This window comes from Ursus maritimus, unplaced genomic scaffold, assembly GCF_017311325.1.
Source record: "Ursus maritimus isolate PB19 unplaced genomic scaffold, ASM1731132v1 scaffold_6, whole genome shotgun sequence".
Taxonomy (NCBI): Eukaryota; Metazoa; Chordata; class Mammalia; order Carnivora; family Ursidae; genus Ursus; species Ursus maritimus.
In genome coordinates this window covers 72,648,282-72,666,798 of record NW_024426774.1, presented here as the reverse complement: position 1 = coordinate 72,666,798, position 18,517 = coordinate 72,648,282, and the positions used below count along the sequence as shown (strand labels likewise).

At 46.3% G+C, this 18,517-nt stretch overlaps 1 protein-coding gene across 1 annotated transcript in view; it reads left to right on the top strand.

Moving 5' to 3' along the window:
* Positions 1–360: 360 nt before the first annotated feature.
* SLC3A1 (solute carrier family 3 member 1) overlaps positions 361–18,517 on the top strand; it is a 35,305-nt gene continuing 17,148 nt past the window's right edge. Inside the window, exons 1-4 of the mRNA XM_008699820.2 lie at positions 361–2,030; positions 6,265–6,444; positions 6,597–6,751; positions 11,707–11,832. Of these exons, the coding sequence (XP_008698042.2) occupies positions 1,613–2,030; positions 6,265–6,444; positions 6,597–6,751; positions 11,707–11,832 (879 nt within the window). The 5' untranslated portion in view covers positions 361–1,612. The remainder of the gene's footprint in view (positions 2,031–6,264; positions 6,445–6,596; positions 6,752–11,706; positions 11,833–18,517) is intronic.

Here is an 18,517-nt window from a genome sequence, read left to right as displayed (position 1 = left end):
GAATTCATATAGCTTTATTTAAAGAAGAAAAATTCTTGTTATCTGATCAAATGAGTCATAAGGTTGTTTAAATGCCTTGATTAAATGGGAACCATGAATCATCACATTCTTGGAAGACTTGCAGAATCTTCTAGGAAAGCACACCTAAATTTAATGAAGTTGCCTTAAAGTTGCAAATATTGTGTTTTACACTTGTCAATGATTAAACAACTTTTTTTTTTTTTAAGATTTTACTTATTTGTTTTAGAGAGTGAGCGAGCATGAGTTGGGGGGAGGGCCAGAGAGAGACTCTCAAGCCGACTCTGTGCTGAGCGTGGGACTCAACCCCGGGCTCGATTCCACAACCCTGAGATCGTGACCTGAGCAAAATAAAGAGTTGTCCGCTTAACTGACTGAGCCCCCCAGGCGCCCCTGATTGACTCTGAAATGAAGGTATTAAGTGCAGTTATATTTACCTATAGTTAAGCACTTGAACTTGCAAGACATGGAATCCTGTCTCCCCATCTCCCCTCCCCCAGCCTCAGAAAGTGCTTCCAGGAATGGAAGGTGAGAAACAGAGAGCAAGACCAAAGGCGCCTGGGGTCCAACAGAGTGTACAAGTGGTTATTTATACAGTTGGCCTGAACTGAGATAAAATGAAGTTGGCTTCCATAACAAAGTGTTGTTCCCTGCCTCCAGACATTCTTCCTCTTGGATTTGTAGGAAGAAGACAGACCTTCAAAACAAGACATAAAGAAGAGCCTGTTGCCCCCTGCAAAATGCAGTTATTTGTCTCTTTTTCTCGAACCTAGCTAAAACAAACATGTCTATGCTGGTTTCTTTTTATTGTGGTAAAATACACATAACATAAACTTTACCACTTTAACTATTTAAGTACACAATTCAGAGGCATTAAGCACATTTACATTGTTGTGCAACCGTCCCCACCACCCAGCTCCAGAACTTTTTCATCCTCCCAAATGGAGGCTCTGTGCCCAGTGACCAATGACACCCCATTTCTTCCTTCCTTCTAACCCCCAATAACCACCCTTCTACTCTCTCTGTCTCCATGAATTAGTCTCCGGGGCCTGATAGAAATGGAATCGTACACTCTCTGTCCTTTTGTAACTGGCTTCTTTCCCTGAGCATAATGTCTTCAAGGTCCATCCATGGTGTAGCCTACAACAGGCTTTCCTTCCTTTTCACGGCTGAGTAATATTCCATTGCATGTCTATATCACATTTCGTCCATTCATCTCTTGGACACTTGGCTTGTTTCCACCTTTTGGCTGTTGTGAATAATGCCGCTGTGAACACGGGTGCACTCAGTCCAGCAGCATCTTGAATTGCTGTGGAACCCTGCCTCCTCTTCCAGTTTCTCTATCCCCCTGTCCCAATCCAGGTCTGACTCCCTCCGTGTTGGGGCTGCAGCCACAACAGCCTCAAGGGCTGATGTACAGAGAACTTTTAAAAATCCCTTTTACCTTTACCCTTTCTTGTTTGGCTGGACTTTGTCCAGCCGGGTTTATTTATAAACCATGAAAGCTCATTAACACCACCAAGCATTCCAGCCGGCCGCCTCGCCACCTTTGTTATTGCAGGAAGGCACGCTGAAGGGATCGGGCCGGTGGGACATGGCTGAGGATAAAGGCAAGAGAGACTCCGTTGGAATGAGTCTGCGGGGATGCCAGACAAACAACGGGTTTGTGCAGAACGAAGACATCCTGGAGAAGGAGCCGGCCCCGGGCAGCCCGCCGGACAGCGCAGTGGCCATCCCGGGCCCCGCGGAGCCCACCTTGCAGGGCGCCCGGCCGTACGCGGGCATGCCCAAGGAGGTGCTGTTCCAGTTCTCCCGCCAGGCCCGCTACCGGGTGCCCCGGGAGGTGCTCTTCTGGCTCACGGTGGCCTCGGTGCTTGTGCTCACCGCGGCCACCATAGCCATCATTGCCGTCTCGCCCAAGTGCCTGGACTGGTGGCAGGCGGGGCCCATGTACCAGATCTACCCGAGATCCTTCAAGGACAGTGACCAGGATGGGAACGGAGACCTGAGAGGTGAGTGCTGGCCCGGATTCGGGTGGGGCCGGGATGAGGTTGCTTTATGGCTCTCAGTCCTCAAAACCAAATTGTGTGCGGTTTGTGCCCTAAGCACATTCCGTTGTGACTGGTCACACTGAGTGTCTCCCTGTTTATGGTTTTGTTTTTAAAGATTTTATTTATTTATTTGACAGAGAGACAGCCAGTGAGAGAGGGAACACAAGCAGGGGGAGTGGGAGAGGAAGAAGCAGGCTCATAGCGGAGGAGCCTGATGTGGGGCTCGATCCCATAACGCCGGCATCACGCCCTGAGCCGAAGGCAGACGCTTAACAACTGCGCCACCCAGGCGCCCCTGTTTATGGTATTTGAAAAGCCATTCAGTACAACCCAGCAGTTCTTCACATGACAAAAGGCTGCTTACTGGAGGCTTTGAGCCCCCAACAGGTTGTTTCATTTATTGCCCACTAAGTACATATGCTTAACTAATCGATTCTAACTTCTGACATGGAGTAGATTTCCTTCTCAACTGCTTCCTGCCTCTGTGCACCTTCCAGTTGATGTCTTCCGAGTGGCGCTTTAGAATTACTTTCCCAGTATCTGTAGGAGCTAGTTTGGTAATCTGGCTGGGCGTTTCTTATTAGTGCATAAAGCGTAGGAAAAAGTGAAGTCCTATCTTTAAAAGGTATATAGGCTGAGCTTTAAAGTTTAAATCCTGAGAGATGAAAGGGAAAAGGGCATTAGCAGGGTGTGTTGGACATTACGTGAATTGAGGATTATTTAAAATAATATCCCTATTAGTAAAAACAAAATGAAACACAAAGTAAAAAATTACTTTTTAAAGTTATGCCAATAATTTCCAAGTGAGTTATGTGTAGAATATCCTTACACTTTATTGCTCAAACCAGGACACTTTTTTTTTTTTAAAAGATTTTATTAAGTAATCTCCACACCCAAGGTGTGGCTTGAACACAACCCTGAGACCAAGAGTCGCATACTCTTCTGACTCAGCCAGTCAGGTGCCCCCAGGACACTTTTTTTTTTTTCCATTTTCTTTCTTTCTTTCTTTCTTTCTTTCTTTCTTTCTTTCTTTCTTTCTTTCTTTCTTTCCTTCCTTCCTTCCTTCCTTCCTTCCTTCCTTCCTTCCTTCAGAAGGGAGAGAGGGAGGGGAAGAGCAGAGGGAGAGGGAGAGCGAAAATCTAAGCAGGCTCTGCACCACGCGGGGCTCAATCTCACCACCCTGAGATCATGACCTGAGCTGGAATCAGAATTCGGACACTTAACTGACTGAGCCACCCAGGTGCTCCGCCCCCCCAACCCCAGGACACTTTTAAAACTAAAATTTTGCCAGACTGCAAGCATGAGCTGAAACTATCCTGGGCAACTTGGTTGATATGGTCTCCCTAGTTCAGGGTAACAATAAGAAACAAAATAACAAGGCAATTTTTGATAAAAATACTTAGTTTGAAAAAAAATAAAACATTGATTTAATAGAGTGTGGGACCTGGGGATGAGTTTAATCTCACTTTAAAATGTTACAAATAGGAACTTAAAATCTCCAACTGTCCTTCATAATTAATAAAAGGCTTCTTTTCACGCTCATATCAGTTTCTCTTTTTCGTGTCTCCCTGCGTCTTCACCAGTTGAAATGTTATCTGTCCTTCAAGGTGCAGTTGAAACCCGTTTTCTGCATTAATCTGTGCTTAGCCTCCCACTCAGAGCACGCACTCCCCTTCCCAGAGCTCCCGCGGGGCTCTGGACTACTTCCAGCACCTTCCGATAGTGCCTTGTAAGCTATCTGGGTGCCTTCCCTTGCACACCCCCCTGCCGGCGTGGCCCGAGCCCCTGCCACCTCTGTGTAGTAAAGGCTTAGCAAAAGTGATGTTTTGACAGAATAGAGCTAAAACCCCTAAACCCAAAGACAAACTCTCCACTTCCTGCCCTCCCTTCATAATCTCCTTCAATATACCCCAGATTCCCATGCACAGGGCAGGGTCTCATCAGCTCCTACATTTGTCCTTTCCAGTAACTTTGCCTGGAAGGACTAGCTGTTTCCTGTAATCAGTAGGTCTTTGTCCTCGATGTGGAGGGGATCTGTTTGTTCTTATTTGAAGGAACCATTCCGGGTTTCAGTTTGTTTTTGCTGATTGCCTTCTGCCCCTTGGAGGCCTGGGATCCCTTGTTTACTTTGTGTCTCTCCAGACCCTTTGTTTTCAACATCCTGTTCCTTTGCACTAATTCTTAAGATACATTGTATTGTCGTTCTGATTTAAATCAAAATCCTTCTGTTGGCCGTAAACAGTCTTGGAGGTCTCACAGACACCTGTAATGGGGGAACTGAGGTTCAAGGAGGATAAAAACAAGCAGCTGATTATAGGGGAGGAGCCCCAGTGCCAGGAGTCAGGAGGCCTTCTGCTTTGGCCTCAGTGACCTCCAGCTTGCTGTGGGAAGGCTCACAGTGGTCCCACAGAAAGTGCCCGGAGATTGAATACTAGACTCAAGTCTCTGATCTGCATTTAGGACTCTGAACCGGAACCACACAAAAAACACGCCATCTGCTAATGATCCTACAAGGTTCCAAGTACAAAGAATTTCATTCCTGTGTCTCTACCCAGCCAAATCTAGAATTCTCTTCTGTATAAATTCTTGGCTTCAGCATTGTCCAAAGGAAAAAGAATGTGAACCACACAGGTAATTATAAATTCTCTAGGAGCCACATTCAAACAAGTGAAAAGGAAAAAGATGAGAAATTCATTTAATTTTAGGGGCACCTGGCTGGCTCAGTCGGTGGAGCGTGCAACTCTTGATCTTGGGGTTGTGAGTTCCAGCCCCACGTTGGGTGTGGAGATTACTTAAAAAGAAAATCTTTTAAAAAATTTTTAATTTTAATTTAAAATCCATTTTAATGATATTCATTTAAAGTGTTTCGTTTAGGGGCACCTGGGTGGCACAGCAGTTAAGCATCTGCCTTCGGCCCAGGGCGTGATCCCGGCGTTATGGGATCGAGCCCCACATCAGGCTCCTCCGCTATGAGTCTGCTTCTTCCTCTCCCACTCCGCCTGCTTGTGTTCCCTCTCTCTCTGGCTGTCTCTGTCTCTGTCGAATAAATAAATAAAATCTTAAAAAAAAAAAAGTGTTTTGTTTAAGGGGTACCTGGGTGGCTCAGTCAGTTAAGCATCTGCCTTTGTCTTAGGTCATGCTCTCAGGGTCCTGGGATCAAGCCCTGCATCGGACTCCCTGCTTGGTGGGGAATCTGCTTGTCCCTCTCCCTTGCCTCTCCCCTTGCTTGTGCTCTCTCTCTCAAAGAAATAAATAAAAATCTTAAAAAAAAATAAAGTGTTTTGTTTAAGCCAACATATCATTCCAACATATAACCAACATGAAAGTATTAATGAGGTATTGTACGTTCTTACATTCTTCAGAATCCAGTGAGTGTTTCACGTTTATGGTACATCTCGTTCACACTGGTCACATCGCAAGTGCTCAACAATGGCCACGCGGGGCCAGTGGCTGTCATGCTGGATAGTGCAGCCTAGACCACGTGTTACTCTTCTTTGTGGCCCTTAGCCCAGTACCCGGCCTAGATTAGGTGCTCAAAAACCATGTGTAGGATAAATTAATACTGTAGCCCTGGTTTTATTTTTATTTATTTATTTATTTATTTATTTATTTATTTATTTATTGGAGAGAGAGAGAGCGCGTACAAGCAGGGAGAGAGGCAGGGAGAGGGAGAAGCAGACTCCCCACTGAGTAGGGAGCCCACTGTGGGGCTCCATCCCAGGACCCTGGGATCATGACCTGAGCCGAAGGCAGATGCCCCTTTGGTTTTTTTTGTTTGTTTGTTTTTATTGATTTCTTTAAAGTAGGCTCTGTATTGTGGAGTCCAGTGTCAGGCTTGAACTCATGACCCCCAAGATCAAGACCTGAGCCGAGTTCAAGAGTCAGATGCTTAACCAACTGAGCCACCCAGGTGGCCGTGTAGCCTTAGTGCTACGTGTAAAATATGAACAATGCACACCTACATGTGTTTGATGTTCCACGTTTATGTTAAAGGTCAGAGGTTCTTGCCAGAAGACCCACTTGGTGCTACTTGTAGAACTAGACCTTTCTATTTGAATTTCACTCAAACTCAACCAAATTCCAAATATTTGTTTCAATATAAATATTTCTGTTTTAGGCATGTTGGTTTTATTTTTAATCCTTCAACTAAAACAACCCAACTTTTTTTTTTCATGGCCTTGAATTTTTTCTTTAGGTATTCAAGAGAAACTGGACTATCTCACAACTTTAAATATAAAAACCATTTGGCTTACTTCATTTTATAAATCATCCCTTAAAGATTTCCGACATGGTGTTGAAGATTTCCGAGAAATCGATCCTATGTTTGGAACGATGAAAGATTTTGAGAATCTGGTCGCAGCCATACACGATAAAAGTAAACTGAGTGGCAGGGAGGTGGGAAGGGTAGGAGGGGTTGAGAAAAGCATTCTCCAAATGCTTACTTAAAGCAAAGCATTATTTCCTTAACCGACGTGTATTATTCTAAAATAATTTCTTCCTAACATTTGAAATACTTTCACTCGTCAGGTTTAAAATTAATAATTGATTTCATACCAAACCACACCAGTGATAAACATGCCTGGTTTCAACTGAGTCGGAACCGGACAGGGAAATATACTGATTATTACATCTGGCATGACTGTACGCACGAAAATGGCACAACCATACCACCCAACAACTGGGTAAGTACCAACTTGTCTGATTTACAAAGGGAACATGGGCAGATCTTCAGTGATTAAACTGGTTATTTATGGAGTCCTTCTAAGGAAAAAATTAATGGGTATAGTTTGGGGAAGAGGAAAGTTTCCCGAAGAAGTAGAAATAAGCTCCCCAAGCGTCCTAATCATTTGGATTTGGACTTTTTATTTCATTGTAGAATGGATATATTTTAGCAAATTAAAACCTATACTTTCTAGTAGCCTCTCCTTCCCTCACTTCCCACTCTGCCCGACGTAGACTCAGTGTCCCCTTAGGTCGGTAACTGTCTTGCTATTTATTCTCCAGACCCCTTTGCTTTTCCGATGTTGTGACTCCCTGTCCAATAAAACCCGAGCCATAAATAACCTGCCCATCCCCTTTCTCTTTGCCTAAACCTTGGTATCTCAGCCTTCGGAGACATCGCACATCCACTGTCCCCACATGAACTGAGCCATCCAGTCTTCTTGGGGATTTTCTTATGCAGGCCCTCTTCTTAAACATTCTACCTGCCATCTCCCCATCTTACCGTGCTCAGCAGCAAACTCTGCTTCAAAGGGAGAGCCGAAGTCATTGAACCTGCCTTCTGTTTTTTTTTTTCTTTTTAAGATTTATTTATTTATTTGAGAGAGAGAGAGAGAAAGAGGGCAGGGAAAAAAGGGTTCGAGGGAAAGGGAGAGAGAATCCCCAGCAGACTGTGCACCCAGTGCGGAGCCTGATGCCAGGCTCGATCTTACGACTCCGAGGTCACAACCTCAGCCAAAACCAAGAGTTGAATGCTCAACCGACTGTGCCACCCAGGGGCCCCAACCCTGCCTCTCCTCTACCCACCTTCTTCCTACTCACTTCTTCTACGGCCGAGGCCAGGTCAGTCTTGTCTGGGGTTTCTAGATTTACAGATAAAAATCCAGGAAGCCCAATGACATCTGAATTTTAGATAAACAATTCATAGTTTTTTAGTATAAAATATTGCTTGGGACATACTTATACTAAAAATTATGCATTGTTAACCTGAAATTCAGATTTAATTGTATGTCTTATTATTTTTTAAGATTTTATTTATTTAGTTGACAGAGCGAAAGCACAAGCAGGGGGAGCGGCAGGCAGAGGGAGAAGCAGGCTCCCTGTTTGAGCAGGGAGCCCAATGTGGGGCTTGATCCCAGGACCCTGGGGTCAGCAGACACTTAACTGACTGAGCTACCCAGGTGCCCCTGTATGTCTTGTTTTTATCTGGCAACTCTACCCCTGTCTCAGGCCGGTCCCTCCATCTGCTCTGGTCCCCATCTCTCCTGCTTTCTGCAGAGCCTTTCACCCTCCATCGTCTGGATCTCCACTCTCCATGCCCTCCTCCTCTCTTCCTGACCTTCTCCATAAACACTTAAAGAGGCTGGCTCCTAGCCATCAACTTTTAGATGAGCCACAGGCACTCAAAATCAACATTATACCCCCACACCCCCACTTTAATGAGTAGTCCCAGTGTGCGGCCTGGTGAACAGGTCATCAGCAATCCTGGTAGTTTTAGCACCTTAATTTTTCTTTTCCCCAATCTGCACACTTGTTAACGAGCACGATCTTAGCAAACATTTACTAAAACGCTTCCTATGTGCCAGGTTCTGTGCTAAGTGTGTCATATTCATTCATTCATTTAATCCACCCTGCAATCCTGTGAGTTCGATTTTAGTTCCTGTTTTTTAGATGGGCAACGTTAAGCACCGTGCCCTTGGTCACACAGCCAGTAAATGAACGGGCTAATGACCGCATGGTCCAGCTGCATCGTCTGCTTTTAAAAATTGCCACCCAGCGGCACCTGGGTGGCTCATTTGGTTAAGTGTCCAACTCTTGATTTCAGCTCAGGTCGTGATCTCAGAGTCATGGGATCAAACCCTGTGTTGGGTTCTGTGCTTAACAAGGAGTCAGCTTGTCCCTGTCCCTCTGCTCCTCCCCCTGCTCATGCTCTCTCTCTCAAATAAATAGATACAATCTTTAAAAAAAATGCCACCCATACTTGAAACATATCACCTCTTGCCTATAGGACTGTAACAGCCTCCTCTTTTGGCATCTAGTTTCCATCCTTCCATCTGTTCTCCACTATAGCCAACATTGTAGGTTTTTTTTTTTTTTAGTATAATAGTTGGTACGTACAAAGATATATAATATATGACAGATGTATAAACATCTTGTGTATAACTGTACAATGGAATACTACTCAGCCATAAAATGAATGAACTATTTTTTTCAAGTATTTTTATTTATTTATTTGAGAGAGAGAAAGCATGAGCAGTGGGAGTGGGAGAGGGAGAAGCAGACTCCCCGCTGAGCAGGGAGCCCAATGTGGGGCTCGATCCCAGGACCCTGGGATCACGACTTGAGCTGAAGGCAGACGTTTAACCGACCGAGCCACCCAGGTGTCCCAAAGGAATGAACTATTGATAACCGGTAACATCATGGACGAATCTCAAAAAAACTATGTGGAGGGAAAGAAGCCAGACAGTAGAGTACGTACTATTCCACTTACATGAAATTCTAGAAAATGCAAATTCATCTGCAGTGACAGGAAGCTGATTAGTTATTAAGGGATGGGAAGGAGATGAGGAGGAGTGGGAGAGTGGGGCTAGGGGCCACAAAGGATAGATATGTTCACTATTTGATCATGGTGAGAGGTTCATGAACATAAAGGTCAAAACTGCTCAAACTGTACACTTTAAACATGTGCAGTGTACTGTATTCACCGAATAAAACTGTTAGAAAATCTATGTAATGTGTATCTAAGCTAGGGGAGGTAATAATATAGTGAACATCAGTGAACCTACCCCCAAATTAAGAACTTGAACGTTACCAATGCTGTTGAAACCACCTGTGTGCTCCTCCCTGTTCCTCCCCATGCCTCCTCTTAGATGTAACCATTACCTTGAATTTGGGGGTTTTCCAAGTCCTTGCTTTTTTTTTTTTTTTTTGCTTTTATTTTTCCTACATATGCTACATATTTTCAAAAGATTTATCATTTAGTTTCTCCTGTTTTAGACTCTATGATAAATGTCCTGCTACATATAAATCTCCTGCAACTAGCTTTTTCTCTGTTTTTAATATTCATTCATGTATGGGGCACCTGGACGGCTCAGTGGATTAAACGTCTGCCTTTGGCTCAGGTCATGATCCCAGGGTCCTGGGACTGAACCCTGCATCAGGCTCCCTGCTCTGCAGGGAGCCTGCTTCTCCTTCTGCCTCCACCTGCCGCTCCCCCTGCTTGTGCTCTCTCTCTCTCTCTGTCAAATAAATTAAATAAAATCTTTTAAAAATATATTCTTTCAGGTAGGTTCCTGTAGGTGTGGTTTATATATTTTCATTGTTACGTACTATTTCACCGTGTGCACACGCCATGATTACTTATGTACTCTTCCGCTGATGGGCAGTTGGGCTGTTTCTAGGGGGTTATTTTATATATATTTTTACTATTACTAATGATGCCATGGCAAACATTCTCATTCATCGATTTCTCCTGGGGTGCAGGTACAAGAGCTTCTTGAAGGCAAATGACTAGCAGTGAAATTGCTGGGTGTCTGATACCGAATGCTCTGTGATGCAAGATAATACCAAACCGGTTGTCAGAGTGGTCATACCACGTTGTGTCCCCTTCAGCAGTATAAAAAATACATATTCTCCATTTACTGGTACTGCCACGCTTGGTAATTTTTACCAAGTGAACATAAATTGGTATCACATTGAGGTCTTAATTTTACATTCATCTAGCTATTAGTGAAGATTTATTTAATTACTAATGATGTTGAGCATTTCTTCATGCATTTATTCACTTGAGTTTCCATTTTTGCAAACTTAATTTTACATTCATCTAGCTATTAGTGAAGATTTATTTAATTACTAATGATGTTGAGCATTTCTTCATGCATTTATTCACTTGAGTTTCCATTTTTGCAAAACATATGTGCATGGTTTCTTTCCTCGGTTTTCTTTCGGATTGTTTGTGCCTTTGAAATTGATTGGTGGCTTTTTTTTTTTTTTTCCTGGATACCCATCTTTTCTCGCTCATACATACAGTGACTATCCTGGTTCATGTCAGGGTGGACCGTGAGGTGTGCTGGGGAGAGTGTGTTTCCTTGAAGGCAGCAGCTATGACTTAGCTTTAGTCCATTGTCACCATGGGGATGTGGACCTGGCATGATGGGATCTTCCCATTAAAAAGGACAAGATTTATGTAAAATCCCTTAGTGTTTAAATGCTGCCCAGATGTTCTCTTTAACATGAAAGGAGCCAAAGCCCAAGCTAGAGCCCTGAGGAACTGTCACACTGAAGGAACCACGTAGAGTGAGAAGGGGTGAGAGGTGAAGGAGAGTCACGCTCTGGAGTCACAGATGGGAGCGCTCCTCGAAACAGGATGTCAGCTCCCGTGTCAAACGCTGCTGGGCACCAACACTTGAAGTTGCTAGATTTCTCTTATTCCTGAGAGCTAGTAGGGTTTTTAAGTGAATGATTCTAATAATTTTGGGAGGATACGGTTTAAATATTCTCCCTGTGTGGATTCAAACTCCAAGACCAGTGGGATGTGTCCTTCTCCCCAAATGACCCACATTTGCATCACTTCACAAACAAGAGTCCGGAGCCTGGATAGAATGTTCAAGAAGATATGTTAGAAATGTCTGCTCTTTACGTTGGCCTTGTTCTGCGTTTGAGAGCATCGGTCTGCCGTTGCGGTTGTCCTGAACAGCTTCCATCTACTCTACAAATCTATCCCAACCACCTTTGCGCAGCGCTAGGCCGGCGGGTGGCATTTTAAGGCTTTAATTTATCTAGCGCTCTCCCTAGAAGGAAGATTCTGAGGATTTGTGCACTCAGCCTGCACAGGGCCAGGATGATAATGATCATTTCTTTGTGGGCAGTGCCATTATAGGAATGCTAAGTAAGTGATTTGCTGTTTCCTGTTTGCTAGTTAAGTGTCTACGGAAACTCCAGTTGGCACTTTGACGAAGTACGAAACCAGTGTTATTTCCACCAGTTTTTGAGAGAACAACCGGATTTAAACTTCTACAATCTTGATGTGCAAGAAGAAATAAAAGTGAGTACGGATACCCACACAGACGTCTCCACTGCACGGTGTTTAGGTCATTATTTGGTACACTTGATGCTGAACAAGAAGGGTTCAGGCAAAGCCAAGTACTATGATTGAACTCCGGGATTATGGAGTCTGATGCAAATACAGACCCTCAGACATGTTGGTGGTTCCTTCCTCCCTCTCACCCAGAACAAGTGACCGGGGAGGGAGGCAGAATACCTGGTACCTTCGCTCTGAGGTGCCCTTCTTTTTTTTTTTTTTTTTTAAAGATTTTATTCATTTATTTGAGAGAGAGAGAGACAGCCAGCGAGAGAGGGACCACAAGCAGGGGGAGTGGGAGAGGAAGAAGCAGGCTCCCAAAGAAGGAGCCCAATGTGGGGCTCGATCCCAGGACGCCGGGATCATGCCCTGAGCCGAAGGCAGACGCTTAACGACCGAGCCACCCAGGTGCCCCAGAGGTGCCCTTCTGCCTGTGACATTGAGCTGATATAGTCAGGTGGGCCAGAGCGTGGTCTCTGGGATCTGAACCTGTGCCAGGACCCAGCCGCACTGCTGGCTACAGTGGGGCCCTGGGTGAGGTATTTAGCTTTTCTGCGCCTCCAGTCCCTCATCTGTGAAACATGGCCGACAGCAGTATTGTCTCAGGGGCTCTCTGGAAGATTGGAGTGCTCAGCACTTCTGTATTCACTCAGTAAAAGCGTCACTTCCTGTCTGCTCCGTGCCAGGTCCTGCTCTAAGCCCTCGGAGTGCAGCAGTGACTAAAAGAAGCTGTGCTCTCAAGGAGTTTCCTGTAAACTGAGGGGAAGGCAGACAGTTAACATCTAAATATATAACACGTCAGGTGGGCCCTAAGGGGAAGGGACCTCGGAGTGCCAGGCAGAAGTTGGTCTGGAGACTTCCCCATGTTGAGGTCCTGCTTGGACAAAGACCTGAAGTTGGAAGGGGAGCCCTGTGGAGATTTGGGGGAAGAGAATCTCAGGCAGAAGCAAGAGCCAGTGCAGAGATCTCGAGGTGAGAGTGTGCTTCGTGTGTTTCAGACGTGACCTGGAGGCTCGTGGGACGGTTGCCAGATCTAGCCAGTGAACATGCAGGACGCCAGCGCGAGTGTGATGTCAGATGAACAATGAACAGGACGCTGTTGGGGACCGACTTCTACTGAAACGTCACTCCTTGCTCATCTGAAGTGAAAACTTAGCTGGCGTCCTGTGTGTCCTCTGGCGAGCCTACCAGGGCGCGGGGTGACGTGAGGGAGGGTCAGGGATGAGACCCCAAATGGGGGGGGGCTAATCCCACGGGGAGTACCCGCCGAGCTGCTGAAGGCCCCCGTGGCCCCCGGAGGACGTTTCCCGTCGGCTGTCGCCGCGCGGTGGCCCTCCCCGGAGTTCAGGGAAGCGGGAGCCGAGCTGCTGCTGTGGTGGCCGGGCGCGAGGATTGAGCTGAGTGGCCTCGTGCCCTGAGGTGGGTCGTAGGGAGGGGACCGGAACAGAACGACAGCCGTGGGTCCCTTTCCACTGCGCTCCGTGTCCGCCAGAGGCGCGGGAGGCAGGCCGTCACCTCCGAGTCACTAAGGGCACCCACAGCCCCGAGGTGTGTTCTTGTTGTTTTCAAATAATACCCTCTAGGGCCGGTCACACCACCGTAACGTTCACCCCTTTCAGGCGCGCAGTGCGGTGGTTTTAGTGTCTGCACAGGGCTGCGCAGTATCCCTGCTGATGTCACACATGTTCTTCACCCCAAAAGAAGCCCCGTACCCTCCAGGCCCCCTTCGGTCCCCCTCGGCCCCCCACTTCGGGCATCTGCGACTTCTGTCTCTGCGGACATGCCCGTTCCGGACATTCCATGTAACCGGAGTCGTACAGCATCTGCCTCTGTGTCCATGTTAGGCGGCGTATTTAGAACCGCCATTTAACAGTTCGAGGAACTGCCCGGCTGCTTTCCCAGTCAGCCGCACCGTTTTCCATTCCCTCTGGCGGTGTGTGAGGGCTGCGACCTCCCCTCGGCCTCAGCGACGCTTGCTGCCGTCTGGGTGTTTGAGAACCGTCCCCTGGGGCCTGGGGAGCGCACCTGACTGGGGTTTGAGTTCCCCGGTGGCTAATGACGTCGCGCATCTTTGCTTGTGCTTATATAGCTTATTTTTCTTTTTTTCTTTTTTTTTTTAAGATTTTATTTATTTATTTAACAGAGACAGACAGCCAGCGAGAGAGGGAACACAAGCAGGGGGAGTGGGAGAGGAAGAAGCAGGCTTCCAGCGAAGGAGCCTGATGTGGGGCTCGATCCCGGAACGCCGGGATCACGCCCTGAGCTTAACGACTGCGCCACCCAGGCGCCCCTATTTTTGTTTTCTACACTTTTAAAAAAGATTTTATTCATTTGAGAGAGAGAGAGGGAGGGAGGGGCGAGAGAGAACACGGGAGGGGGGGAGTGTGGAGGAAGAGGGAGAAGCAAGCAGGGAGCCCCATATGGGGCTCGATCCCAGGACCCTGAGATCATAACCAGAGCCGAAGGCAGACGCCACCCAGGGGCCCCTATGGTTTATTTTTTTATATCTTTGCTGGAAAAATGTCTGTTTGAATCCTTTGCCCGTTTTAACATCGTGTTATCTGTTTTTTTGTCATTGGTTGTGAGTTTTTTATATGTTCTGGATACATGACTTGCAGTTTTCGCCCGTTCTGTGGGTTGTCTTTTTACTTTCTTGATGGCGTCCCTTGAAGCACAAGTTTTAAATTGTTGTCCAATTTATCTATTTTTTTTCCTTTGTTGTTTGTGCTTTCAGTGTCGTTTGAAAACCGTTGCCTAACCCAAGGTCCTGAAGATTTTCTCCTATGTTTTCTTCTCTGAGTTTACGGTGGTAACATTTACATTTTAGGTCTCTGTTCCATTTTTTTATTACTTTTTATATATATAATGGTGTGAGGGGGTCCAACTTAATTCTTTGGCATGTGGCTCTCCAGTTATGTGTGGCTTTTTTTTTTTTTTTAAGATTTTATTTATTTATTTGTCAGAGAGACTGAGATCGAGAGAACGGGTGGGAGGAGAGACAGAGGGAGAAGCAGACTCCCTGCGGAGCAGAGACCCTGACTAAGTACTCGATCCCTGAACCCCGGGATCATGACTTGAGCCGAAGGCTTAACCGACTGAGCCACCCAGGCACCCCAGTTAAGTGTGTTTTAAAAAGATTATTATTGGGGCGCCTGGGTGGTACAGTCAGTTGAGTGTCAACTCTTGGTTTCTGCTGGGGTTGAGATTTTGGGGTCCTGGAGTGGAGCCCCACTTCGGACTCCCTGCTCAGTGGGGAGTCTGCTTCTCCCTCTCCCTCTGCCCCTCCCCCTGCTTGTGCTCACATTCTCTCTCTCTTTCAAATAAATAAAATCTTAAAAATCGTAGGGGTGCCTGGCTGGTTCAGTTGGTGAAGCATCCAGTTCTTGATTTTGGCTCAGGTCATGATCTCAGGGTCCTGGGATGGAGCCCCGTGGCAGGCTCCGTACTCAGTGAGGTGTCTGCTTGAGGATTCTCTCTCTCCTCTCCCCGCACCCCCCCGCCCCCCAAATAAATAAATAAATAAATAAATAAATAAAATCTTTAAAAAAAATGAAAATAAAAAAGATTATTCTTTCCCCATTGAACTGTCTTGGAGCCTTTTTGAAAATCAGTTGGCCATAAATGTCCAGATTTGTTTCTAGACTCCGTTTTGCTCTGTCGATCTATAGGTCTGTTCTTGTGCCAATACCACAGTGTCTGGATTAGTGTAGCTTTATAGGAAGTTTTGAAATTGGGAAGTGTGAGTCCTACAACTTTATTCTCCTTCAGGATTGTTTGGCTCTTTGGGTACTTGTATCTCTCTTGGTGATCAAGTACTATTGTTATTTATTGAAGTGTTGTTGACATACAATGCTAGATTCATTTCAGGTATACAACACAGTGATTTGACAGTTCTATACACTACTCAGTGCTCCCCACAATAAATGTAGTCGCCATCTGTCACCACACAATGTTGTTAGGATACAATGATTGTATTCCCCGTGCTGCATCTTTCACCTCCATGTCTTGTTTTGTAACTGAAAGCTTGTACCCTTAATCCTCTTTATCTGTCTCACCCATCTTCCCATCCACCTCCCCTCTGGCAACCACCAGTTTGTTCTCTGTATTTAAGTCTATTTTCTGTTTATTTGTTTTGTTTCTTAGATTCCACATATAAGTGAAATTAGAGGGTAGTTGTCTTTCTCTGTCTGACCTATTTCACTTAGCGTGATACCCGCTAGGTCCATCCATACCATGCAAATGGCAAGATCACATTAGTTTTTATGGCTGAGTAGTATTCCTCTGTGTGTGTGTGTGTGTGTGTGTGTGTGTGTGTGTGTGTGTGCGCACACCACATCTTTATCGATTCTTCTATCAATAGACGCTTGGGCTGCTTTCATACCTTGGCTGTTGTGAATAATGCTGCAATAAACATAGGGGTGCCTGTATCTTGTTGATAGTGCTTTCGTTTTCTTCGGGTGAATATCCAGTAGTGGAGTTACTGGATCATATACATTCCATATGAATTTTAGGACCAGCTGGTCAATTTCTGCAAAGAAGCCTGCTGTTGGGATTTGAGTAGGGGTTGCATTGAATCTGGGCATCTGTTGGGGGCGCACTGCCACTTTAATCATGTTGTCTTCTGATCCAGGAACACAGGACGTCTTTCCACTTGTTTAGGTCCTTACTTTCTTTCAACACTGTTTTGTAGCTTTCAGTGTACAAGTCTTGCATGGCTTTTGTTAAATATATTCCTGTAGATTCCTCAGTTTTAAGGCTGTTTTTACTATACGTGTTTGATGTTTCCCAGAATTTAGATGAATTGCTTTGGGATATGTTCTAGAGGTAGCCCCCTTGTCAGGGCAGCCTTGTCTCATTGGGGTTGGGATGTGGTGAAGGGGGATAGACACAGCTACTAACTAGGAGTTAGCTTTAAACGTCTTTGGCGGGGTGCAGACTCTCTTCTCCGTCACCACAGATCACTTACGCACCCTGACCTGCACCTTCCCCCTGACCCGCCCTCACCCACTTCTTGGCCATTAACTTCGTGCCAAATGCTCTATCTGGATCATCTCGTTTAATGCTCAGACCAAGCCTAACTTAGGAGATAGCAGGACCATTTTACAGAGAAGGAAGCTGAGGCTTAAAGAGGGAAAGCCCCCCACCTGGGGAGTGAGAGGGCAGGATTCAAACCCAGAGTCCACGCTCTTACCCACAACTTCACTTCTGACCTGGGCAAAGAGGGTTCTGTCTCCGCGCCTCACTTTTCCCACTCAGCCTTTTCAAGGGGGTTCATTTGGAAATTCATAAATGTGAGTATAATCCAGTTGGTTTATCAGCTGGTGGATTTCTCCAGGCTCATTGCGGCAGCAGCGACGGACTGTGTGGAGGTGTTCAGAGGACTGCGATACATTTTGGCAAAATGTGCCAGCCAGGACGTTCGCTAGCTTTTGATGCTCTAGCCGTTCCCTGGCACCCAGGTAGTGGAGTGTGTGAACAGGGGCCTTACTAGTCTCAACAGGATGAGATCCCTCTTGGGATGAATCCTTACTGCCTCCAGTTGAAGGTTGGGCATTTTTGCCAGGCTGGTCTAGGTTTGCTATTAGAAATAAGTAAGAAAGGTCGAGAAGCTGAAAGGGAAGGCTCTTTGCTCCTCAAAAGGCTTTTCCCGGGAAGGGGACTTTCCAACACCCTTCTACCCCCCAGTCGCTCTTATCTGTGCAGGCGAGCTAAGCAGGTTAATAATTTGCAACCCAGAGAGTTTGTGGTGGGGGAAGCGTTTGGAATGACTCCTGCTTGCACTCGTGGAGACTTCTTGCTCCTGCCTCCCATCAGATTTCGGGTTATCTGCACAGTGGGAGTGTACTCCCCCTTGCGCTGGCCTTCGGGGGACTTGGCTCTGCCCTGAATCTCTCAGGGCTTGAGTGTGTTTCCCTAGAGAAATCTAGAAGCCTTCTTGGAGAAAGTGGGGGCTGCCGTTTGTATAGTATTTTGTAATCACTTTGGTTTTTCATTGCCCTCAAATCCCTTATTTGACAAACGACGGAGAGAAGTGACCCATCGGGTTAGTGGGATAGCAGGGGAAAGACTCCAGGGAGCCCAGCCCTCTGCCTGGACTGTGTCGGTGTGACCCTTATCCCACCATGTGGAAATGTTGAGCCCTGGGGTGTGGGATCCTGGGGACTTGGCGTGGTCATGGCAGCTGGGGACAGGGAGCCACCGCCCTGGCTTAAGATGGAATCCAGACTGTAAATGTCAGCTCTGCTCCTACTGAGCACGGTGTCGGCAGCTCAATCCAAAATGAAACGGACTCACTCCCTGCTTAATAAACCAGCTCTGTGCTTCCTGATAATCACTGTGCCATTTATCGCACCTCATATATGCCAGGCGCTTCCGTCTAAATCCTTAACTCATTTAACAGTATGTATGAGGTATTGATCACATGCCAGGGGTATGATGGTTGGTGGACTGGACCCATGCTGTAGCCATCGTGGGGCCTATACCCCAAAGGGGAGTAGCCAATGAAGCAGGCAGTTACAGTAAGCTGTACTGGGTAGTTGTGATCGTAGGAGATAGGAGTACACACCGGGTGGGCAGCTAACCTGGACGCGAGTGGGAGAGAGCAGGGCAGGCTTTCTGAGGATGTTGTGATACCGAATGGATGAGTAGG